The following is a 24809-nucleotide window of genomic DNA, read 5'->3' as shown; positions in this document are numbered from 1 at the left end:
TGTCGAGGTAGGTCCTGGGTTTCTTTGCATTGCTACTGCTCTGTTATTTAGCAGAGGTTTCCAGACTCCAGTCTAGGGCTCTCTGTCCATCTACAAAGTTCACTAACCCCCAGACAAGCAAGGGGGATCGGTGGGAGGGCAGAGCTGGGAGAGGACCCGCAGCCTCCTCCTACCCAGTGGTCAGCTTGGGGCACAGGAACCTCACACTGGGGCAGGAGGTGGGTGTTGGATGGAACGGTCCCCAGTGCTGACCACAACTGCTGTCCCCAGCATGGCTCTAAGTCAGCACAGGGCACTCAAGTACAGAATTGACCTCTGTCCCTGGAACCATGGCCCAGCCCTACTGCCAGGGTGAGGGCCCAGCCTAGATTCCAAAGGAGCAAAGGGTGTCCCTCAGGGTTTCACACCTTGGGCTTCCTTTCTCTGTAGGCCTCCACCTTCTACCTTCAGTGGCTTTGGACACACTGGGTCAGCTTCTCTCTGCCAAACCGTAAACCCTCACCCCCTTGCCTCAGGAGCACAAAGTTCTGAAGGTGCTAACAGGTATAGACCCCTCCTTGCCATCCTCAACCAGCTGGTTCCCACCCCCAGGGTCAGTCAGCATAGCCTAATGCTGGATAGGCATTAGATAAGTGCAAATAAATTTGCTTTTGATTCTCTACAAAAGTGGTAGCTTTTTGAACACAACTGTTCTGCCCTCTCCTTTCCTCAGTTAAAGCTACATCTGGCAGATCATTCCTAAGAAGTACACTGAGCTTCCTGTTACAGCTGCACTATATCACAATTTGAATCTCAGTGTGGGTGTCCATGGTTAGAGGGCCCCATGACCAGTATCTGGGTGTGTGCTGTACTCAGTACAACTGTACACTTATGTGAGCATCTCTGCAAGGAGAATGCACAGCTATGGGATACTAAAGCGAAGCTATGTGCTTTTACCATTTCTGTAACTGAGTCCAGAAGTTTGTGAGAGGCTACATTCATCCACTGCCCACTAAATATAGGAATGTCTGTTGGCCCACAATCTCACCTGTTTGATCAAACTCGATTTTTGCAGCATTTGTTAGGTGAAAACCAAAAAGGCACCTGGGTGTATCTGCCTTTGTCTGAGGAAGAGTAGAGCCCGTTTCTGTTCGTTTGCATGTCCTTTCCTGGAATCTCCTCGGGTCTATTTGGAGAGTGGATATTTTCTTATTTGTAGGAGCTCTTTATTATAGGTCTGTGGGTAAAACTGTAACCTTTCCAGAATATCTCACCTGGCTTTAGTACATCTGGATATCAATAGGCGTTCAGAGGTGGAAAGAAGTCTGACTTTAGTGCATTTGCATCATTCCTCAGGGGTGGAGAGAAGTTCATCTCCATATCAATGGGTAATTCCCTGGGCAAGGAGGACTTAGCTGTACCTGGGAAGTGAGGGGAGGAGTGGTTTTTGAAATCTGGAGCAGGAAACAGAAACGGCCCCAGACTGCAGTTTGTGAGCAATAAAAGGATTTTAAACTTTATATCTCCCTTTGACTGATTTTGGTTTTTAGAGGTATTTTGCACCGGGATTTCCTCTCTCCGGACTTACAGGTCTTATTAAGATTGGACCTTGGTTATACAAGTTGCAAGCATGTCCTCCCCAGCTTATGGCTTGTTTTTTTACTTTGCTTAGGAAGTTTTGCTCTGCAGAAAGCTTTGACTTTCACGTAACTGAATTTCTCAGTCTTGCCTCTGTTAGGCAGGAAAATGGATATGAGCGGGGTGGAAAGAGAACAAAGTCAGTAAAGCCCCCTAGAAAGGACTCAGTTAACCAGTTAAAACTAGAAATCCAGAAAGACTCAGTTAATGAGTTAATCAGTTAAAGCTCAAAGGGTCAAGAGCAACTTGGCCTTGAATGTTTGGATATTCCCCAGATACAGAGAAGTTATCTGAGTACAGCCCATGCCTTCATTGTGTCAATTAGATCATTGTAAGATTTACTCTAGCCTGCTAAAAGGCCCACCTATAAACAGCATAATAAAGACGAAGATCCCACCTTAAAGCCAAAATTGCATTTTTTTAAAAACTCAGGAGGTTTAGGAAGAAAGATTATTGACATACTCTTTAGCAAACAGGTAACTCTGCCCACCTTGGAGGAAGGGCAGTCTTGATTGATAAACCAATTTTGCAGAATCACCTAGAGGACTGATAAGAAACTTAATGTCTCATCGAGGATAGTTGGGACCACTTAACAAGCCCACACCCTAGCCCTCTTTCACATTTCTGAGAAATCCTTTATTAAAAGGGGGAATTCCCAACCTTTCAGGGCGCTCCTCTCTGGGACCGCTCGCAGTTTCTAAGTGTGTGACCTTTTAATCTTAAACGCTCTCTCCACCCTTTCAGGGCGCTCCTCTCACTCTCTGAAGTCACCTGCAGTTCTTTCTAATTAACTTTAAATAAAACTTTTATTCTGCTTCACTACTGTGTCTTTGCCCTTCAGTTCTGCCGCGGCGGGGACAAGAACCGAGGAAAATACACAGCGTCTCTCCCCCAATACCTCGAAAGCTTTCTGGGTTTTGGATCATATTTAGAATTGCCTTCTCTTTCCCAAGACTTTGAAAAAGTTCCCCCACGTTTACTTGTAGTCCCTTGACCGTTTGCATTTACACTTAAATCCTTAAGTGTAAGGATTGCAATCTATCCCGGTGTAAAGGGTAGTGTACCACATTTCCATTTGTACAAGAAGCCTTTTCATCTTTCCCTAAGTGTTAACTCTACACACACTCGTCCGGGTTTTGTGGTTGAATGAAGGAGGCCGGGCCGGAGGGTCCAGCACTGGAGGCGGCGTGGGCAAGTCTCCGCCAGAACCCGCCGGGCGCTGTCCCACGCCCTGTCACACACTCCAGACCCACGCTCCAGAGACCCGGAGACCCTCGCGTCCCGCGAACCCCCCGCCTCCAGGAAGCAGGTGGGAAGCTCTGCGCGTGTTCCGCCACCTCGGACCTCCTGCGCCTGCCGATTCACGCCCCGCCGGCCTGCCTCGGTTCCCCGGTCCCCGCTCCTCCCCATCCTGCCGACCGTCCCCTACCCGCACGGCCGTAGGTCAGTCCGCGACCTCCCTCCGGCCGATTTCCTCCCCGCGCCCCCTCGTCAGCCGCCGCCCACGTCCTCCCTCCGTCCCCGCCGGGGAGGCGCGGTCCCTCCAGCCCGGCTCCAGCGGGGCGGGGCCTCGCGGCGGAAGTGCCCGCGGCGCGGGCGGCTGGGACCGGCCGGGGCGATGCGAGCCCGCGGCGAAGGCTGCGGCGGGGGCCGCAGGGGCTGCCCGGGCGGCGCGCGCGGGCGACCGGGGGCGCGGTGCGGGTAGCTCCAGGCCGAGCGCGGAGCTATGGGCCGCGCCGGGACCCGGGCTGGGGTCGCGGCGGCGGCGGCGGCGTGGGCGCTGCTGCTGTTGGCTTGGCCCCCGCCCGCCGCTGGCGACAGCGGCGAGAGCGGTGAGCGCGCGGCCGGGCGTCATCCCGGGGCGGGCGGGGCCGGGATCGATCGTCACTAGCCTGGGGGTACCTGCGCGCTCGCTGGCGCCGGCGCCGGGCTGGGGGCGCAGGACGGCCCTCGTGAGAGCTCGCGTCGAAGTGACCGGGGAGTAGCGGACGACGGCGCGCCCTCCTCTGTCCCCAGGGCCGGGTTCCGCCCGTCGGGACCCCTTGGAACGTGCCCTCCCTTCTCTACTCTCAGCGCGTTCAGGTCGGTCACGGCCATCACGCGCCCGGACTTGGAGATAGAGAGGCCCACGGGGGTCCATGGGGACTCAAGTGGGACTCTGGATGCCAGGCCAGCCGGGATGAAGAATTTGGCAGTGGGATTCCAGGGCCCCCAGCTGTTGTGGGAGAGGGGCAGAGTTGGGAGAAAGTTGTCGCAGGGGCTCAGGTGGGCGTCCTCTCCCCGCCCCCAATGGTGGCCCCCGCCCCCAGTGCAGTCACTTCCAACAGCTGGCCTTGCTCCACTTCCTGGAGCTCAGGGACTGGGCTCCAGGCGGCCTTGAGGAGCTGTTTGGCCACCCGGTTCTGAGTAAATGGCGTTGGACACTCGCCGCATGCCCTTGAATTACTCCTCCCTGAGAGGCCCCATTCAGGACCGAGGCACATGGAGGTGGCTAGACCAGAGGTGCTGCCCCTCAGCCTGACTGGGGGTGTTGAGCGACCTCCCCTGACTCCTGTGGCCTGAGAGTCCCTGAGGGCCATGAGGCTGGTGCGCCCCTGGGCAGGAGGCCCTCCAGTAGAGTCTAAGGCTGCTGCCCACTTCGGGCTCCCAGCCCCTACCCCTTCTCTAAGATCTTGCTCCCCTCAGCTCCTATTTCTTTGAGGGCTATGCCTCTGATTTCGGGGATTGGTGCAGCCTGAAATAAAAGGCAGCTTCCCCGGAGATCAGCTCCTGATTAAATTCCTCCCTTGGATACCACCACCCTCATCTTCTCCTTTTTCACCACCCTGGGGGCAGGGCTGAGTGAGGGGTCACTGGTAGGGAGGTTAGGGAGATGGAAAACCTGGGTGATCTCTCACCTCCCAGGCTTGTTGAGGGGCCAGGTGCCTGTCCTAGTTTGGAGTGTGAAGGACCGAATGCCCTTTCTCAGGTTCCCAGGATGGGCTCAGGGACTTTCTTTTCTCTTCCTTCTAACCTGTGTCCTTAGAGTGGCTTGTGGGGCCGGGCTGGGGTGCATGCAGCTGGCACTTCCTGATATCAGAGATGTGGCTACCACATCCGGCTCACACTAGTGTGCTAATGGCCAGGTGTGTTCACTAGGGTTACCCTGTGGGCAGGGAGGTGAGACTACAGCCCGAAGTGGGGGATGCTGGAGGGGGCTGTGTTAGCTTTGGGAGTGGGGGACCAGTTGGTCTTAGGGCACCCTTGAGCAGGTGTTTTCTCTCTTGTGCACCTGCTGAAATTTCACAGCTGGGTTCCAGGTGTCTGCAGGCTGGTACTTCAGGGCGGTGGAGGTCAGAAGGCCTTGTCCCTCTCAGGTCAGGGGGCTGGGTGCCAGCTGGCTGGCCGTTTCCCTAAGGACCTCTGCTTCTGAGGAGGGAATGGGGGAGGCGGCCCTGCCTCAGCAACAAGCATTTTTAGGTTTTTTTGGTCCTTGTTGTCATGTTATCCCAGGGGCTGCAGCAGCCTTAGTTCAGCACTGAGGCCACACCTGGTGGGTCGGACATGGTAGCCAGCAGACACCTGGAATGCTGCCCAGCATCTCCATGCCTGGCTCTAGTGGAGCTCAGACTGGCTTTGTGAGTGGGTTGTCATCTTTTCTCAGCGTGCATCCATGGGACGTTCAGGAGGTTGGAAGGAGAGCCAGCTATTCACCTGGCTCCCTTAACTGCTCATGTGGAGGGACACCAGTCTTACTGATGGCGTGGTATGAGCTTCCAGTCTTCCTGTGGGCAGAGAGGCACCCAGCTTAGAGGAAAGTGAGGCCATAGCCTGCTGTGTTCCCATGCATTTCTTCTGGAAGCACTTTAACATCCATTAACCTTGGAGGGAGGGTCACCACCTTGGCTAACTCATCAGGAAGCTGGGACCCAGAGAGGGTAATGGATATCCAGTCACACGGGCACGAGGCCTGAGCTGGCGCAGGGGCTGGGCTCCCTCCATCCAGCATAAGCACCTCATAGCCAGCCCCTGGGCCTAGTCAGCCACCCAGGTGGGGCACAGAGAGTGCTCAGAGTGTACCTGTTCTGTGGAGACTCCCAGAAGGCGGTCTCGGGTGGGCACCCTCACCCACCCGTGTGGCAGAGATGATTACATTGTGGGGCTTGGACATGTGCCCCAGGGGAGTTTGTGCCCTGGTTTGTGGACACTCGCAGGAGGGGTCTAATCCAGGATGGGGCCTCAGGCCTCTGTGTTGAGTACCAGAAGATCCTCAGAGCTGGTTGGAAAAGCTGCTGTGATGGGGAGTGAGCAGAGTGCCAACTTTGGGAGTGTGTAAGGCTGGGGGTCTGGAGAGCCATAGAGGCGGGGGCCTGAGAGGCACTGAAGGACCGGTTCATGCAGGAGCCCCATGCTGGGGCCATGGGCAGTTTGTCCACCCCGGGCCCCTCCACGTGCCCACGGAGCACGGGTGGCATGTCCTCCAGCCTGAGGTCCCTCCTCCTGGGATCTCTGTCTGCCACCTCTCTGGGTGAGAGGGCTTAGGCTCCAGTCCAGCTGTGCCCCAAGCTGTCATGGGCCTAAGCAGGTGGTCAGCCTCTAGATCTGAAGCACCTGGCCTCTCAGGTGGAGCCAAGAGCATGGACCACAGCCCATAGCTGGGAGCCTCAGAGGAGGAGAGGGTGTCTTGGTGTCCAGCACCCAGGGCAGAGGTGAGGAGGGGTGGGGCTCCCATCACCTCCTGTGTGTGCCAGCCTCCATCTCTGGGCCCTTAGCACCTCAGGGCTGCAGTGTGAGGGAAACCCTGAGTAGCGTGCAGGAGAGGCTGGTTCACACCGAGGACGGGACTCTGCTATAAGGTCTAAGGCATTTGGGGTCACCTACACTGGGGTGCTGCCATGATAAGGCCCAAGGTGGGCTGTGGGCAATCTGACCAGAGGTGGGCTGTGGGCAATCTGGACAGAGGTGGCAGGGAGCGGGCCCAGGGTATGAGCTTGTGACAAGATGGAAGTAGGGGTAGAGGGACTTGGAAAGGTGACGGAAGTAGTCTTTTATGTGTGAAAATTGAGCAGGAATGTGATTCCTCAGGGAAAACTTAAAGAGTCCTGGGCCCTGCCAGGGGCTGGAGGAGGCAGCGGTCTGGCCGATATCCCAGGGGCTGCAGACCCACCCAGCACGGCTCCTTGCCCTTTCTCTCTGGAGCCAGGGCAGCGCCCCACCTGGCTGACAGCACCTTCTCCCTGCAGATGTCAGGCTGGTGTCCGAGCAGTTCTCGCAGTCACCGCAGAAGCTGTCTTTCTACAGCTGGTATGGCAGCACCAGGCTCTTCCAATTCCGCGTGCCCCCAGACACCGTGCTGCTGCGCTGCCTGTTCCACGTGTCACGGGGAGGCAGTCCCACGTGTGCCAACGTGGAGATCACCGTGTAGGTGCCCACTACCCACCCACCCTCGCCGACCCAAGGCCCACGTCTGATGCCTGCCCTGCTCTCCCTGCTCCAGGTACTTCCGCTATGGCGCCCCGCCGGTCATCAACCCCCTGGGCACCAGCTTCCCTGACAATACCTCTGTGCAGCCCTCCTTCCTCGTCAAGATGCTAGAGAGCAACGCCTCTGTTAACATCTCCCACCCTGCACCTGGGGACTGGTTTGTGGCTGCCCACCTACCCCCTTCATCCCAGAAGATTGAGGTGAAGGTGAGGAGGGTTGCCACCCACATAGAAGGGGCAGGACCCCTTGGTGCAGGAATGTCTGTCCTTGGCAGTTACTTTCTCAGAGCAGGCCTCACTCTAGGCTGTCCTGCTCCAGTCCTGCCCACCCCACCCCGCACACCTGGACTCTCTGCCCAGCTCCCCCACATGTCTGCATTCTTTTCCCCCACCACTCATTCTTTCCCTAGGGCTTTGCTCCCACCTGTGCCTACATCTTCCAGCCGGACATGCTGGTCGTGAGGGTGGTTGAGGTCTCCATTCTGGAGCCAGACATGCCCCTTCTGCAGACCCTCCTCTCCCGCCCCAGCTACCTCAAGTGAGTGGGAGCACTTGGAGGAGGCCCAGCCTCTGGCTTGATGGAGGGGGTGGGCCTGGTGTTGTCCCTGTGCTGGTAGGAAAGCCAGGGGCCTGGGTCTCAGGGTTGTGCTGGGAAGTGGAGCCTCTTTGGCCCTCTTTGGCCACCACCCTGAGTGCAAACCATGTGGGAAGGTTGGTGGAAGCTGCAAAACCTGAACCAGGCCATACACCTTGGCCACAGAATCTTCATCCCTGAGTACACCCAGGAGTTGAGTCTGGAGCTAAAGGGCTGTGTGTCCAATGGGAGCCTGGGCTGCCCTGTGCACCTCACTGTGGGCTCGGCCACCCTGCCCAGCAACTTCCAGAAGGTGCTGGCCTGCACCGGCCCCACCAGGACCTGCCACCTGCTGCTGCCCTCGCCACCCTGGGATAGGTGGATCCAAGTGACAGCCAAGAGCCTGGCAGGACTCCATGTGTCTGTGGTATTCAGCATCGTGGCTGCCATCACAAGTGGGTTGTGTGGGGAGAGGGCAGGGTGGGATGTCTCTGCCCCCTGCCCTTGACCCCCACGCCTCCCTCCGGCTGAGCCCTGGTGCTCCTGTCAGCCTGCAGGCCGAAGACCATAACCTCGCAGCACCTTCAGAGCAGCCTGAGCCAGAGCCGCAACGCCTCCACTGGCCTGATGCCCATGAGCCTTGGCCACCAGGACCTGGGCGGGAGCCATGGGCTGGGCAGTGGCTCCTTCTGCCTCATGAGCTACCCCGTTGTGCGGGAAGACATGGATGTGGTGTCTGTGCGGTTCCGGCCCCTGGACAGGGTCTCCGTGTTGGTACAGTCTGGCATGCCCTCAGTGATGCGGCTGTACCTCGACACAGGCATGGACAGTGGGGGCTCCCTCACCATCTCCCTGCAGGCCAATGAGGTACCTCCTTGTGACCTGGCTCAACTGGGTCACAGGCCTTCCCGCCAGCTTTGGCATGGAGGTGGGGTCAGGGGGCCCTTCAGGAAACAAAGTGTCCCCAGCCAGCTTGGACCAGGAAAGGGGCTCTGTTCAAAGAAGGGGAGGCCTACTCCCCATGGTGGCATGGGCCCAGGGCTGTGCCTGCAGGTGGTGCTGGGGGCTGTGTGTCTGTAGACCTGGAAGGGGGATCCTGGGCCAGTGCAAGCCACAGAGAAGGGCGCTGCATGCCAGACTGAGTGAGAGCTTCAGGTGATGTTGGTTCTGCCTGCCTGGTGGCCAAACTGGGCTCGGGCTGACCCTGTGTGGCCTCTTCCAGACCGCACTTGCCAACAACACCCTGGTAGTGGTCTGCGTGAATGCCGCCGCCCCCTTCCTCAGCTTCACCACCTCACTCAACTGCACCACAGGTATGGCGCGTGGCACTGGGCCTGCCACCCGCTAGCCCCTGGCTACCCTGACCAGGCCTTCCCACCCCTGCAGCCTTCTTCCAGGGCTATCCCCTGTCTCTGAGCACCTCAGCTCATAAGGCCACCCTCATCATCCCCTACCCAGAGACAGACAACTGGTACCTCTCCCTGCAGCTCGTGTGCCCTGAGGGTCCTGAGTGAGTAAACCTGGGGCTGGAGGGAGGCCATTTAGGGCTGCCAGACGGGGGCAGGCAGCAGAAGGCTGAAACATTGCCTTCAGGACCAGGGACGAGGCCACCCACTTTCGAGTCTGGGAGTGACCCATCTTCCTACAGGGTCACTTGCCCTCTGGGAATCAGAAGAGATCCCATTCTCTACCTGGCTACCCCTCCTGCCAGCACACAGGAAGGAGGACTAGCCTAGGTCACAGCCCTGGACAGACTGGGACTTGGGGCAGAGCAAGGGGAAAAGGACATCATGGCCTCAGCAAATCTCATGGTTGCTGTCCTCCAGGGCTTAGAGCCTGGGGGCCTCAGTTCTGGGTTCATGTGTCCAAGATCCTGCTGGGAGCCCTGGCAGGGGACTGGCCAGCAGACCTCAGCAGCCTTCCTGTGGCTCCTTTCTCGCAGGGAGTGTGAGCAGGCTCTGGTCCCAGTAGAAACCACTTTATACTTGGTGCCCTGCCTGAATGACTGCGGACCTTATGGCCAGTGCCTCCTGCTGCGCAGACACAGCTACCTGTATGCAGGCTGCAGCTGCAAGGCAGGTGAGGGCCAGGCCCCCAGATACTCCTGCTCGTGGCTTCCCAGCCTCTGAGGACTCTGCCAAGGCTGGGAATCGCTTCTCTCTGTTCCAGGCAAGCACAGAGGTGACTGAGATGACCTCACCTCTTGACCTTAGCCTTCTCTCCCCACACCTGTCTCCCACAGCTGTCTATGTGCCCACATCTTTCCCATACCTGTCTATACCTGCTGCCCACATGTGCCCCATACCTGCCTACAATTGCCCATACCTGCCCTCACCTACCTTACCTGTCCATACATGCCCATGGCTGCCCAAAGCTCCTCTCATCTGCCCACTCATGTGCCCTACCTGTCTTATAACAGCCCACATCTGCTCATACTTGCCCCATACCTGTTCTACACTTGCCCACACCTGCCCTATACCTGTCTACACAAGCCCACACCTGCCCTATACCTGTCTACATCTGCCTACACTGGCCTATGTCTGCCCACACATGTCCTACACCTGTCCCAGCCTGTTCCTGAGAGAAAAAGGGCTTCTCTGCAGGGTGCTGGGTGAGGAGCAGGCCCTGAGGTTCAGAGTGCCTGGCCTCAGCCCCCTTGGTGTAACATTGGCCACAGGCTGGCGTGGGTGGAGCTGCACAGACAATAGCACAGCCCAGACGGTAGGCCAGCAGAGGCTAGCCATGCTCCTGCTCACCCTCAGCAACCTCATGTTCCTGGCTCCTGTTGCCATCTCCATGCGCCGCTCACTCCTGGTGGAGGCCTCCGTCTATGCCTACACCATGTTCTTCTCCACGGTAGGCATCTCCTCTGCTGTGGGGAGGGTGGGGAGGTTGGGGAGGTCTGGGCCACGCTCACCTCCCTGCCTTGCAGTTCTACCACGCCTGCGACCAGCCTGGGGAGGTGGTGCTGTGCATCCTCAGCTATGACACGCTGCAATACTGTGACTTCTTGGGCTCTGGAGTATCCATCTGGGTCACTATCCTCTGCATGGCGCGGCTGAAGGCAGCCCTGAAATACGTGAGTGTGCTCCCAATCCCCGGGACTGGGCTCTGGGAGAGCAAAGGACCTCATGTGCAGTATGTTGTGGAACAGACCAGAAGAAGGGCTTGCTGCTGCTCTCAGAAGCCTCCTGTCTTTCCTGGCACCCACTGGAAGAAACTGCTTTCAGATATCAAGGGACTGTGCTGGCAGGTTGGAGGGACCAGGACAGGAAGGTGGTGGGCAGGGTTAGGTAAGGCCCCCAGCCTGTCTCTCCTGGGGCCCCATTTGGTGAGAAGGCCTGACCCGAGGCCAGACTTCCCTGAGAGGCTCTGAGTTATGCTCCTGGAATCCCTGGTGCCAGGGGCACTGTGGGTACTTTTCTGCCAATCCAGGCCTGGCTACTGAAGATGCATGCCTGGTGTCCTGCCAGGCCAAGTTTTGCCTCAGAGACTTATCTGTGGATGGATCAGGGCGCTATGGCTCCCACCTGCACAGGAGCTGGAGGAGGCGCACCTTCTTCCCAGTCAGCAGAGCAGGACAAAATGTGCCAGCAGTTCCGAGGGGGTGGGCAGAAAATGCTGGGGGCAGTGGGGATAGCAAGATGACCTGCATGACCAGGCCACCTGCTCTTGTTGGACTGTGGAACATCACTGATGAACCTGGGCTCTTGTGACCCTGTGGCTGTCCCTGTGTCTTGCCCAGGTTCTGTTTCTTCTGGGCACGCTGGTGTTTGCCATGTCCTTGCAGCTGGACCGCAGGGGCGCCTGGAACATGATGGGGCCTTGTTTGTTTGCCTTTGCAGTCATGGCCACCATGTGGGTAAGAGCTGGGGCAGCTGATGCTCCTGGCCCAGACCCCTTCCCTGGTGATTGGGATGGGGGCTGGTCTCTCCACACACCGGCTCTGTGGGAGGACAGAGCCTGGCCCCTCACTCTGACCATGCCTCTCACCCTGGGCCTGAGTCCTGCACACCTGCTGAGTGCCACAGGTGGCCCCCTTGGGGCCCAGTGTGCTTCATGCCCGAGGACCCCTCAGGTCTTTGTGCTGGTGAGCCCCCTCCAAGCAGCCCACACCTATGGTCCCACTGCTCGGGCCTGGGCAGGCTGGGACTTGTAGCCTCCCCTGCCCCCTCCCACCATGCTCATGTGGCGGTTTTCTCCAGGTATACCGCTGTGGGCACCGGCGCCACTGCTACCCCACCTCCTGGCAGCGCTGGGCCTTCTGCCTCCTGCCTGGCATCAGCATGGCTGCTGTGGCCATTGCCATCTATACTTCTATGACAACCAGTGACAACTACTACTACACCCACAGCATCTGGCACATGCTGCTGGCAGGGAGTGCCGCCTTCCTGCTGCCGCCAAGGGATTCGCACACCAAGCCCTGGGCCTGTTCGCAGAAGCTCCCCTGCCACTATCAGATCTGCAGGAACCACCGGGAGGAGCTGTACGCGGTCACGTGACAGGGTCTAGGCAGCTCTCAGGATGACCTCTCCAACCAGGGGCAGGACTGAGGGAGAGGGACCCCGTCTAGATCAATTTCCAGCTGAATAAAATTGCCCTGCACACCTGTTTGCTTCCTCCACCTGAGGAGAGAACCGCACGCCCCACTGCCTGGCTGTTGCGGTCCCCCTGCGGGTCCTAGCTGGTGTTTGCAGCGGCCCCTGGGCCTGGGCCTGGCTGCCTGGAGAACACAGGTACCGTGTGGGGAAGGTTGTGTGTTCTGACCAGGGGATGGTTGGATATGTGGGGAAAGATCCCCCCATGGCCCTATCCTCTGTGAGGCTGTGATTGACCCGGAGGGACAGAGGAGGCCTTAGCCCACCTCCCACAGGTCCCCACTGCTAAGGCTGGGAACTGCCCTCCCTGCATCCCTGGCTCCGAACACTGTGTGCCCCTGAATGTCAGTCGGCCTCAGACTTGACACCGATGTGGTTGCTTTAGGGAGAGGCGACTACAATCACCAGGCAGCTAATGGGCCCTGGGGTGCGCAGAGGCCAGATGCCAGGAGACTAGGAGCAGCCAGCTTCTGGTCGCCCAGCTCTGCCCTCTCCTGCCTCTGGCTGTAGCTTTAGAGCCCCGGGCCCCCAGGAAGAGCTTCCTGAGGAGGGAGCTGCCTAGCTGCCCTGACTCGGGGGTGCCCTGACTCGGTACCACAGGGCCTTCCTTGCTCCAGCATTGTGTCTGCACCCACTCTGGGACCCAGGGCCCTTGTATGGGGAGCATACTCTTCAGCTGCTCCCAGGAGAGGAGGGGATGGCCGCTGCCCTGCACTAGTCCAACCCTCATTTGGGGAGCAGGCTCCTGCGGACCTGGCCCAGCCTATTTCCTCTGTAGGAGAAGCAGGGTAAAGAGAAGAAACTGCCCCAGGAGCAGTGCCCTGCCCTCCCTAGGGCAGGGCCGCTGCCTGTGGGATGGATGCTGGGCGGGGCCTTGAGGAGCTGGGAGCAGGGTCAGCTTGCAGCCCTTCCACCTTCTGTCCTAGGGGCTTCCCTTCTGTGTCCTGTCCAGTTGTGGCCTCCACTGCACCATGTACCCTGCATCTAGCCACCGGAGCACTCTCTAGGCTTGTAAAGGAGAAACATATACGGTGTTTTCTGGGGTAAAAAATTTTAAGACATTAAGAGACAATTTTATGTAGCTCTGATTTCTCTGTGATTGGTGAATATTCTACATTGATATTTCAAGGCAAATGGGTTACCTTGCTGTCTGCGCCTCCGGGAGGAGGTGGGTGGGAGTGAGCGGGGGGGATCCTTCCTCGCCTCGCCTCTCCCCGCCCAGGTTGCAGCTCGAGGAAGACGCGGCCGCACTTGCAGACGGTGCCTGGCGGTGCCTCCGTGTCTGCAGGGCGTTTTCCACGGTCCCAGAAGATGGAAGAAAAGAGGGCGGGACGAGGGTTAGTCGGACGGGTGTCGCAGCCAGTCAGCGGCGGGTAGACCGTGGGGTTTTCGGTTCCGGCACCGCACGGATCTTGGGCGGTAGACTCCGTTTCTCGGCGCCCGGCCGAATTGAGCGGGGTACCTGGCTTCCGGCCAGGGCCAAGCCGGGGGCCGGGGTGTGGTCGCACGGGATTGAAGACTGGGTCGGGTCTGGCTGGGCTGCGGCGTAACGGCGATCCCCGCCTCTGCCGCTGTCCAGGCGCGCCCCGATGCCCCTGCCTCTCTCCAGGTGCGCTGCGATGCCCCTGCACAAGGTCCCGGCCCACCTGTGGAAGCAGCTCCTGCTGCGCGAGGGCTTGTGCCCCCGCCTGCCCAGCCACTACCTATGCTCCCTGGAGGAGGCGCGGACGCACGGGGCCAAGTTCAAGATCAGTCCCAAGAACGGGCAGCGGGAGCGCGTGGAGGACGTACCCATTCCCATTTACCATCCCCCGGAGTCCCAGCTGGGGCTGTGGGGCGGCGAGGGCTGGATCCTGGGCCACAGATACACCAGCAATGACAAGGTCTCCCTGCTGGGCATCAGAGCTGACAGGACAAGACAGGACAGTCTGGGGAACGTGCTGATAAGCAGAGTTACAGTTTGGGCAAGTACTGCTCCCTGTGAAACCATTGGGCACTCTGAGACAGGCGGTTCATAAACAGTCAGTGCAAAGGCCCTGGGGTGATTGCCCAGATCAAGTGTAAGGATGGGGAAAAGGCCTGTATATTGAGGGGAGGTAGGAGAGGTGAGGTCTGTGCGCACCTGTCAGCCTCCAGCACCACAGTTTGCCTTGCCTGCTTCTCATAACCCAAGGCTGGCACTGCCACTTCCCTGCTGCACATAGGAGGGCTGAGAGACTGACTCAGGCCAGGCCTACTGAGACTGCCCCTGATGCCGGGCTGTCTCTGGTGGGAACCCTGGAGGGGGCTGCCGAGTCTCTGGGAGAGGCTGGTGTCTCCCTTTGCCTTTGGCCCCTAGGTCCCTGGTTTAGGATGTGATGATCTGTGGATGATGGTGTGGTATGTCTGGAACACACACCAGCTACTGGGAGGATCTGGGGGTACCAGGCTGGCTGAGAAGCAGCCGACCTCTTGGTGGGCAATCAAGTCCACAGGTGGGGGCTGGTCCACCCAGTTCCATGTCCCAGGCCTCAGGTGGGTGCCCCGAGTCCTTGGGCCTGTAGGTACACAGTCTGTCTCTCCTCTGCTGTCCAAGTGGGTGAAGAAGGTGTGGAAGCCACAGCTGTTTCAGTGTGAGCTCCACAGTGAAATCCTGGACGCAACCTTCAGTGTCACTGACCATGAGGACCCTGGATCTCATTGACGAGGCCTGTGGGTTTGACTTCTACATCCTCAAGGCAAGTGGGGCATGCCAGACAGCACACAGTGGGTCCTCGTGGGCAGGCTCTGGGCACACTGACGTCTGGGGTGGAGGGTCACTCAGTGAGAGCAGTTGTCTCCTCCCCTACACTTAGGCTGTCTTCTGTTCTGGCCTGGGTTCTGGGGCTGCCCACCTGGCCCATTGCCCTGCCAAGCTAGCGTAAGGCCCACCCAATGCTGGGGAGGGGCAGGGGAGCAGGGCCCTACTGGCGATTCCTGGTCCCATGTGTAGCCTCCTACCAGACCCCAAAGGAACACCTGTGCTCCAAGTTCGGGATGGACCTGAAATGAGGTATGCTGCTGCAGCTTGCCCAATGGGATCCGAAGCTGCACCTGGACGACCCTGAGAGGAGGGCAGCCATCTATGACAAGTACAAGGTGAGGGCTTTGGCCTGTGCTTCCTGCTCCTCGTGGGCCCACCAGCGCTCCCACCCCTGCCACTCCCTCACTGCGCACCCCATCTCTGCCTGCCCAGGAGTTTGTCATCCCAGAGGCAGAGGCTGAGTGGGTTGGCCTGACACTGGACGAGGCTGTGGAGAAGCAGTGGCTTCTGGAGGAGAAGGTGAACATGTGTGAGCACCCACTGCCCTGCCCTCTCAGGGGTGGGCCCAGCGCCAAGCCCTGCAGACAGAAGGGAGGGACCACAGTGCCGGTGGGCTCCAAATGGCATGTTCTCTCCCATTAGGGTCCTGATCCTCTGTGCTAGCTTCATAAGTTCATAAACAGAAAGACTTGGTGAAAAGAGCTGGATTTTTTACATGATTGGTTTATTTGGCTGTCGAGGGTCCCTAGAAGAGTCTGGGGTCTGTGGTAGCCTCTGGGACAGGGAACCCACCTATGACACAGCAGCCGCAATCCATGTTTCTTCTGCTTGTTTTTCTGCCATCACAGTACCCCAAGGCAGGGACTCCAGGAGCAGGCACCTGGTCCCTGTGTCCCCATGAGAAGGTGGCCCCTGTCTCATGGACAGGGCATTGCCCTCTGGGCTGGGGACTGAGGGTGGCAAAGAGTTGGGTCTGTGGTCAAGCCTGAGGGACCTGGTGCTCTCATGCCTCATCTCTGTTTGGGCAGCAGCAGCTGGATTCCCACCTTTCTCAGAGCTCTTCACTGACCTGTCTTGTCCCTGTAGGACCCTGTTCCTCTGTCCAAGGTCTACGTGGAGGAGCTGATCGAGCAACTTCAGCAGCAGGTGCTGTCTGAGCGAGCACAGAAGAGCCAATGGGAAGTGGCCACACAGTGACCCGCTCCTGACAGCCAGGCTCAGCCCCCCTGTAGCTCCGTGGGCACAGAGCCTGGGGTGGTGGCGAGAGCACCCCCTTCCTGTGTGTGCTCCTGGGTGGAGTGGACTTTGTGGAGGCCCTGATGACTCCCAGAGGCCTAAGGGCCATCTCCCTGCCTCTAGAGCTCTCTCCCCACCCAGGCAGAGGCCCAGCAAAGCAGGGCCACTGTACTTGATGGGGGCCGTGCAAGTAAAGTCTGAGCCTGACTGTGTGCTGCCTTGCTTGGAGGACCCGGGCTCTCCCTTGCAGCCTCTGACCTCCTGACTCCCTGCCTCAGAGCCCCAGGATGTGGCTGTAGTGGGTGGTGGTCCCGGCTCAGATGGGAGTCAGGGTGTTGTGGTGCTTTTCTCGCCTCTGGAAGAGAGCCCAGCATGGCTAAAGGCGTCCGCAATAGAGCAGGAAGCACTTGTCCCCTCCCCATCGCATGTCTCTGCCTGCGTGCATGTGTTCTCCAGAGCAGGTGGGGAGGCTGTGGCCTGGCTTTGGGGGTGACAGGGATGTACCTGTGCTGGCATGCCTCTCAGGGTGGTGAGTACCCCCACCAGCTCCGGAAGGCTGTGCTGGTGACAGCATCTGTGGGGAAAGCCTTGAATTGGGAGCTTTGGTCAGTACCGCTCTGTCTCTGTCACAGAGAGTGGGCAGTATGGCCTGTGGTCTGGCTGTGCCTTCCTTGGCTGACCCATACTTGATCCCAGGTAGGGATGTGACTCCCAGTGGGAGGCTGGGCCAGGAACCCTTAGGCTTCTCCTACTTTGATTTGGGGGTGCCTTGACCTGACACTTACCTGGAAGTACTGAGCTTTGAGACCATATCAGGCCTTGTTGAGGTGTCCAGCAGGGTTCCCCTGACTTGGTCCTGGCAACTGACTGAGGGGCACCAGGCTTCCCTAAGGGGTGCTGTCAGTGGGGGCATCTGGGCTTGTCCATGGGGATGCAGCTGTAGGGGCACAGCCATGGGAGGGCCCCAAGACCCCATGGCTCATGAGGTGGCTATGGAGGGTTGGGGCCTGCCCTGGAGGGAGTGACCCTGAGGTGTCTGTTCACAGCTGGGAAACCCTGTCACCAGTCCCAAACTCCTTTGGGAGCACCTCTGGACCCCACATGTCTTGATGCTCTAAAGTGAAGAGTTTTTAATTTAAAAAAATTTTACCAAAAGCTGCCAATGACAGAGCAGGGGCTGTGGTGGGCCTGCATGATGTAGCCCAGTTGTCCCAACCATGGCCTCAGCGCCAGCCAGTTGAGCCGTGTTCTGGACAGGCCAGCCTTCCCAGAAGCCACATTGCAGTTCCCTGAGCTAAATCAAACTGATCCCCTTGCAGCCTCTCGGCCTGTTTCCTGGGTCGTACCTGCAGTGTGCACCCAGGATGTCCCCAGGTAATTGATCTTGGCTCTTGGGCACCCCTTGCTGAGCTTTTCCATTCCAAGGCCACAGGTCAAGGGGGACTCTTGCCAGGACCTGTGGGGTTCATATATTGGATTCCTAGGGTTGGAGCAGGGGTGGGTGGGGATGGGGGTGCTCTGGGCCTTCGTCTCCATGCCAGCAGTGGTGGGCCTGGTTAGAGACTGAGTCCCAGCCTGCACTGGCTCTGCTCCCCCAGCGCCCAAGGCTGCTGGTCAGCAGGAACTCAGCATGGCTTCAGCAGATCATTCATGTACATGTAACCCGAGTGGAGCTCAGGTGGCTTTTACCCTGAGCACTTTTCCGGCAGGGGCAGTGTGAGTTTCCTCAAATTCTCACAGACATCTTCGATTCAGAAAAGGTTAAGCGCTCTATGAGTGACACCCCAAAACTCAGGTCTGGGACAGGCCTCTGCAAGCTGGATCCACCATAATATTCACCTTGTGGGGTATGGGGGTGGGGACAGGGACACAGGACTGCACAGAGAGCCAGGGTCTGTGCTGTGGGAGCCCGCATGGGCACATGTTCCTGCTCTCCACACACACCCTCTCCAGGGCTGTGGGCCCAGCAAATCTTCAAAAGCCTGGATTGTGTGGCAGGGTTGTGTTGACCAAGGTCAAACCCTCCCAGGCCAGGGCTGCCCTGACTAGCTCACAATAGGCGAAGGCCATGCCCCTGTCCCTGCACCAGCTGGACTGCATTCCCCAAACCTCCAGGGACCTTCCCCTCCTTCCCCATGTGTCCCCATGAGATTAGCTGAATATGTTTCCATGACAACAGCTCAACCTGTTAGCTTCAATGTGAAGGGCCATGGCTGTAGCTACGGGTTGGGGAGGGGTCCCTTGGGACCAGGGCTGTAGAGGACCCTGGCAAGTGTGGTGTCCTGAGGCCTTGTATCCATTATCTTGTTCCAGGAAGGGCATCAGGATCCCATCTAGAGATGGCACAACATGACAGGAAAGGTGGGGCCCAGTCCAGGGCTTTGTTCCTGACCCCTTGCCCTGAGTCTTACCTGACTCCTGCCCAGGTGTGCACCGACTGCAGGATGGGGTGGGTGAAGAGAGCAGTCAAGTCTCAGGCCCCTGCACCCCTGCCCCGCAACCTGTCAGGGTGCTAAGGTCCTGGGAGAACACAGTGAGGCCCACCCACGTGCATTGTTTTTCCCTCAGCTTGTGCTTGGACTCCATCTCCACCTTCACCATCCATTGCCACCCCTCGAGCCCCTCCCCAGCCCCCCGGCTGGAGGGCTGGACCAAATGCACCTTCTGCCACAGCACACGGGAGCCCTCCCTAAGCTTACCCGAGCCCCAGGTGGGGCCCATGCCTCTGGACCTTTCCAGCACCCCAGTTGACCCAGGCTGTTCCCCACCCAAACCTGTCTGCCAGTGGCAACCAGCATGGCAGGGGAGCCCTTGTGACTGGGCAGTTTGGCATGGGTCTGGGCCAGTGAGAAGAAGTCTGAGGCCAAGTCTGGGGGTGGCTGAGCAGCCTCTGCCCTTGGCTCTGGGCCCGGTCCAGCCTGGCCTGAGGCTGGCTCCCAGGTCCTTCCGGCCTTGGCAGTGGCCTCCCCAGTAGGCCCTAGGGCCCACCCCAGCACTGTCCCCAGGGGCTCAAGGCTCATACCACTTCTCATGGCTCTGTGGGTATCCTTGCCTCAGTCTTTTGGGCAGGTGTGGACGGGCCTAGGCCAGGAAGTGGGATGTGGCCTCCTGGGGCCCTCAACTGTGTATGTGGTGCTGATCCCAGGAACGTGTGGACAGGCCTGGACGGTCAGATGGGAGTGGGGTGGCTCTAGAATTCTCAAAGCCCTGCAACCCCAGGATGGTCGGTCCTAGGAGTGAGGCTGCACTGTGTGTGGCCTTGCTGAGAGAAATCCTGACCTTGAGATACTCTGGGAAGACTTCACTGCGGGGCCGGTGCTGACGAGCCCTGAGGACGGAGGCCAGGGGAAGAGCAGGTGCAAAGTCACTAGGGTGAAGCCACTTTCCACATGGCTGGCAAGTGTCTGCTTGGTGTGGCCAAAGTCCCAGGGTGCTGCTGGGTGGGCAACAAGGCCTTCAAAGGCTTAGAGGGGACTGTGGGCCTAGTGTTTAACAGGCTAAAAAGTGGGGGGGAGGGGCTGGAAGGCAGAGATGAAGCTGGCAGGCCCAGTGGGGTCTGAAGTGGACTGAGAACTTGGCTGCGCCTCCCTGGGAGTGGGGAGTCCCCCTGCTCTGCCTCCCATCACCCACTGGGACTGGCCTTCAGTCCCTGGGGCAAACCCGACCTGAAGTCCTCCTCTCAGCAGGGCTGCAAGGGTGCTGTTCCTGCCTCCAGGGGGTCAGGTGGAGCATGGAGTAGCTTGGGGCACATCCCGAGAGGGACAGGACCCCTCACACTGGACATGCGTGGGACACACACACAGGGAAACGCTGCACTGCTGGTACAGAGCAGCCAGACCTGACCCTCTGCGTGGACAGGACCCCTGAATGGGCCCGTCGGCGGCACTGCCTGCTCCCCTGGCAGCCAGGAGTTGCTCGGGGGTGGCGGTGTCTAAAGGGGCTGGTTGCCATGTACCATAGGGTCCCGAGGCCGTCATCTGGTCCCTGCCTCAGCCAATCAGCAGTGGAAGCCCGTGCTGCTGCCTAGAGCCATGCTTCTTCCTCCCAGCCACACAATGGCCAAGAGCAGGGACCTGCCACCTAGAGTGGCCAAGGGTGCTCTGACAGCCGGCCAAGCCCATCACGGCAGGCCACGGAATGGAGGTGCGCGAGCAGGCCCGCGGAGCCAGGCAGATGAGGTAAGCTGGACAGGTGATGGACAGACGGGCAGAGGAACGGGTGGATAGGTGGGCGTGCTCCCCGCTACCCATTGTTCTTGTGGCTGGTGCCGTGCCCACCTGGCCCTCTGCACCCCGCATGCACGCACACACTCACATCCTCTCCCTGGGACTGGCCCTCTGATGTCCCAAGGAAGGGTCATGGAAGAGAGACAAAGGGGGCAGCACATGGCCAACTGAGTCCCTCTGCACTGTGCTCCCCAAGGCCACACTCGTGGGTCTCTCACTCAGACTTCACACGGAGGTGGCATCAAAGACTTCCACCTGGCCCTAGGCTTAAGAGATACCCAGCCCTTGGGGCCACCACTCCCAGGGCTGGGTGACAAGCCATGTTAAGTCAATGTGATCTAAGAAGCTTTTTTTATTTGAGAAAAAAAAAGAAGCTGAAAAAAGGGGGAAAATGTCCATCTACAATGGGAGCGGCCAGCCCAAGATGCATCAGCAGTGCCAAATCCCATTACTCGGGACTTCAGAGGACAGGCCCCGAAAAAGCAGCTGTGATTAAGAGCTGGTAAATGGAGTGTCCTTTGGTGATCAAAGAGAGCCATCCTTGTGCGTGTGCATCTGTTTAAGTGCACGTGTGTCCAGGAACGTGCACTGTGGGGCTGTGCGCTGCAGCGTGGTGAAGCCTGGCATGTCACCTGCCTGCCACAGCCATCCTCCATGTTGCTTGTGTCCTCGATGCCGTGTGTGCTGTGTGGGTGTGCCCGGGGGTGCAGCGGGGTGCAGGCGAGCCTTGGTCCCCACCACCCACACCCAGCCTTGGACCTCAGGCCCTCTGGTAGGCAGTCCTGACTGGGCCTCATCCCCTAACCTGGCCTCTGCCTTCTTCTCCTGGGGTCTGTTCCTATCCCCAGGTTCATCCCAGACAGGTCTGGCAGGGGCTGAGAGCACAGGCCTGGCTGTGGGGAGAGCCAAGTGTGAGGCTGGGCAGTGGCTGCCTGTAATCACCCGCCTGCCATCCCGCTGCCCTCAGAGAAGGAGAGCTCCCAGATGGCCTGGTGAGCCTTTCCTGGAGGTTCAAAGCCTCTGTAGGCACAATTGTTAGGTTATTAGATAAACTCTGAGAAGCAAATCTTTTAATCCACTGTGGCTAATCCTATTCACTTTTGTTTGCTACGAAAGATTCTGCAGCAACAAAGGGCTAGAGGGACCCTGGCATACATAATCACATACTTATAATTTGGCCACGGAGGCTGCAGGGCTCCTCAGCAGCCCAGAGAGACAGCGAGACACAGCAAAGCAGAGGGCAGGTGGCAGAGAGACTGGTGCAGCAGAAGCTGACCTGGGGGTCGTGGGCTGTGTGTGGGGGCAATTGGCCCTCCTGGGATGGCATCTCCCCACCTCTCAACACAAAGTCCCCAGCTACGAGCTCATGGGTGGACACTGGTCCAGGGACTGTGCAGGTTTGTGGGGCTTGATGAGGTGTCAGGTGGGGTGGGGGTGGGGGAGAACTTATAACTAACAAAGGGCATGTGACCTCCCCACTGGGGGCCTTCAGGGATGGTGTCAGGACAGGAAGGGCATTCTGGAGAGGGGGCAGCTCGGACAAAGGCATGAAGGTCAGTGTGGCAGGAGGGCAGATGTGCCCGAGAGTGGAAGGGGAAATGGCCTAGGCTGCCCAGGCAGGCAGGACTTCCACTGCTACTCCCAGAAGTCGCCTGAGCTTCCTCAGGTGCCCAGCCCCTGTATTTAGATATCATATTCCTAGGAAAATCAAGCTGAGGTTGGGGGAGCCCAGCAGCCCTGGCCTCTACTTGTGATGTGTCTGAGATAGTTGACCTGGGCCTTTGACAGCATGGGCTCCACCTTGAAGCCTGGGCTCATTTGCATAGGTCACATACAGACCTCTGAGGCCAGCAGGGTTGGGTCAGGACCCTCATTTTGTGAAGGTAGATTCTCTGGGTCAGAGAGGTGCCTGCCTTACCCAGAGTCACTGGCTGGACCAAGACACACGCAGACACTCAAGTCTCCAGGGAGGCAGGAACTCGGCCAACCCTGGCGGCACCTCCCTATGTCCCAGAGGCTCCCAAGTTGGGGAGGCACTGAGTTATAGAGGGGTGGGCTACTCTCTGTGGCTGGTGGGGGCCATCTCATACCCTATGCCCACCTTCCAGGCATGAGTTTATGTGACCATCTCTTGGACAACCCCCAGACACACCCCTGGGGGCAGAATCCTCCAGAAAGGCAGTATGGGAAGATGTCCCTGCTGTGCCTTTCAGCCTGGAGTCAAGATACCCTCAGGACACTGGGGGTGAGACCTGAGATAGGGGGTGTGTGGAAGGCACCCTGGGAGGGAGTGTGCTACCCTTGGGGCCCATGCATCTACCACCATGCCACTGTTTTCCTGTTGGCCTTGCGGCCTGACCCTTAGCCCAGGCCAGCAGGGATTGGGGGCCTGGGCCAGGTCTGCTGGGTGAGTCATCCATGTAGGGGATGTGGGATGAGCACAGCACTGGCCAGCTGGGCCACTGAGCAAGGGAAACAAGCAGTGACCGTGGCAGGTGCTTCTGTCTGAGACACTGCCGCATGCCCCGAAGCAGCTAAATGTGTCACTCTCCACCCCTCTGAGGGTAGGACCTCCTTGCCTTGAAAGGGGAGAGCACAATGATGTGTGACACGCTGCATGCAGCTGCTGGTAGCTCCCGGGTACAATGGCCATCGGGACAAGATGACATAGAGCAGCAGGGTTAGAAGGTGGTGGTCGTGCCAGGTGTCAGGCAGAGCCCTGCGCGTGTCCCATCTGCCCTGCTTGGCACTGGGACTCATCTGCCGGAGGTGGCTTCAGCTGAAGGGTTGGCAAGAGAATTCCAAACAGCAAGAGGGATGCAAAATGCCAACATGGACAGCACACCTGCCTCACAGGTGCGAAGGGCAAGAGGAGCCAAACACAGGATGGCAGAGGCAGGAGGCCCCAGCCCTGGGTGCTCACAGGGAGGCTAGTGGCCAGGAAGCTCGAGGAGGCACTTGCTGGTTGTGGGGCAACTGCTGCAGTCACAGGATGGGGCGGACACCCCGCCTTCCACTGCCTAACAGGCAGCTGCCTCCTGTCCCCCAGGGCCCTTGTCCGCACCACCCACCTGCTCTGATGAGTGAAATTATACTGACCTTCAGTGGAAAGGAGGAGTTTCGTGGTTTCCACTGGGTTGTAGAATGTAGAGGAGAGAATGGAACCCACCCCTAATTCTGCTCTCCATTAATAACTGGTATTAACACTCTGGGATGGTTTTTCAGCTTTCCTGCCTTTATATGCATTTTCTGTATTCAGAGAAGTAGGCACTCTGTACATGTGGTTTCATAGCTTTTCTCCTTAGTGTTATATCTCACGACCTTGGTGTTAAGTCTCCAAGTCCTTTGCTGGGATTGGGATGGGGTCACAAACAGCATCTGCCTCTACCTAGTACCAGTGGAAAAAGGACACTCAAGGACAAGGGATGGAGCCCGGGGGTCTGGGCTGATGGTGGGAAGGTGGCTGGCCAGTGTGGCTGGGGCTGCACCCTTGAAGGGAAGCCCACTCCTCATGCACCACAACTGGATGAGCCAAGGCCTTCCTCCCTCATAGGGGCCTCACCTGCCTACCCACCTCACCTCCACACCTGTGGACCAGGTAGAGGGTCAGGGAATGGAGAGCCTGGAAGGGGCTCAGCCTGAGGCTCGTGTCTCCCACCAGAAGCCCTAATCAGGGCCATCCCTCCTTGTCCTCACCTTCCAGAAAGACAATGGGGACTAGTCACACAAGATCTTATCTCCAGCTAACCCACCATCATGTACTGGGCCATGTGGGTGTGCCTCAACATGCCTCCTCAGTGCATCTTGGATGATACCTCCGGATCACTTTTAATAAGCATTTTTCCTTAGGGAGCAACATGTGTAAGGCTTCAAAGCTCACTTTGAGGATTCCTTTTATGTCTAAGGAAACAATTTCTCTTCTTAAGTTTTTCACTTAGTTCCTGGAAAGCCTAAATGAATGTCATCTACAGTTAATCAAATTAAAGCCTCTAGTGGCAAACTCCTGTTTCTGGTAAAAGGTTGTTTTAAAAGGTCTCTATTGAAAAGGGTGCTCTCTCACAGAACCCGCCTGTTCAGAGTGAGCTCCCAGGGCCGTGTCGGGTCTCATCTCTGGCCGCTGCAGCCACCAACACTGCCTTTCCTGCCTCTCTCCAGAGCCCTCTCTGCGCCCCTTCCTTGGGTCTCCCCCAAGACAATCTCCCCTTCGTGCCTACAGCTATAACCCACTGTAAAAGGCCTGCTGCATTTCTTCCAGGCTTTCTGACTACCTTCCTGTCTCTGCAGGGTGAAGGTCCCAAGGAGCCAGACACCCAA

The 24809-nt window shown here is 58.4% G+C and overlaps 1 protein-coding gene and 1 pseudogene across 10 annotated transcripts; both read left to right on the top strand.

The window, feature by feature from the left end:
- The first annotated feature begins 3215 nt into the window (after positions 1–3215).
- LOC108395898 (post-GPI attachment to proteins factor 6-like) lies at positions 3216–12258 on the top strand. 10 transcript variants are annotated; one of them, XM_037017462.2, is made up of 14 exons: positions 3216–3449; positions 6840–7017; positions 7094–7286; positions 7490–7617; positions 7954–8108; positions 8204–8520; positions 8876–8966; positions 9022–9163; positions 9596–9732; positions 10331–10509; positions 10586–10732; positions 10808–10946; positions 11399–11511; positions 11859–12258. In XM_037017462.2, the coding sequence occupies exons 1-14, from the start codon at positions 3344–3346 to the stop codon at positions 12153–12155; spliced, it is 2322 nt and encodes a 773-aa protein (XP_036873357.2). In that variant the 5' UTR covers positions 3216–3343; the 3' UTR covers positions 12156–12258. The 10 variants fall into 10 exon arrangements, with proteins under 10 accessions (XP_036873357.2, XP_036873356.2, XP_036873354.2 ...); XM_037017461.2 differs by having other exon boundaries at positions 7840–8108; positions 9112–9163; XM_037017459.2 differs by having other exon boundaries at positions 7840–8108.
- A 140-nt stretch (positions 12259–12398) lies between these two features.
- Positions 12399–16476, top strand: LOC118972270 (large ribosomal subunit protein bL28m-like; annotated as a pseudogene).
- Positions 16477–24809: the final 8333 nt, after the last annotated feature.

Source organism: Manis javanica, chromosome 5 (genome assembly GCF_040802235.1).
Source record: "Manis javanica isolate MJ-LG chromosome 5, MJ_LKY, whole genome shotgun sequence".
Classification (NCBI taxonomy): domain Eukaryota; kingdom Metazoa; phylum Chordata; class Mammalia; order Pholidota; family Manidae; genus Manis; species Manis javanica.
The sequence above is the reverse complement of the archived record's forward strand: the minus strand, read 5'-3'. Positions and strand labels throughout refer to the sequence as shown.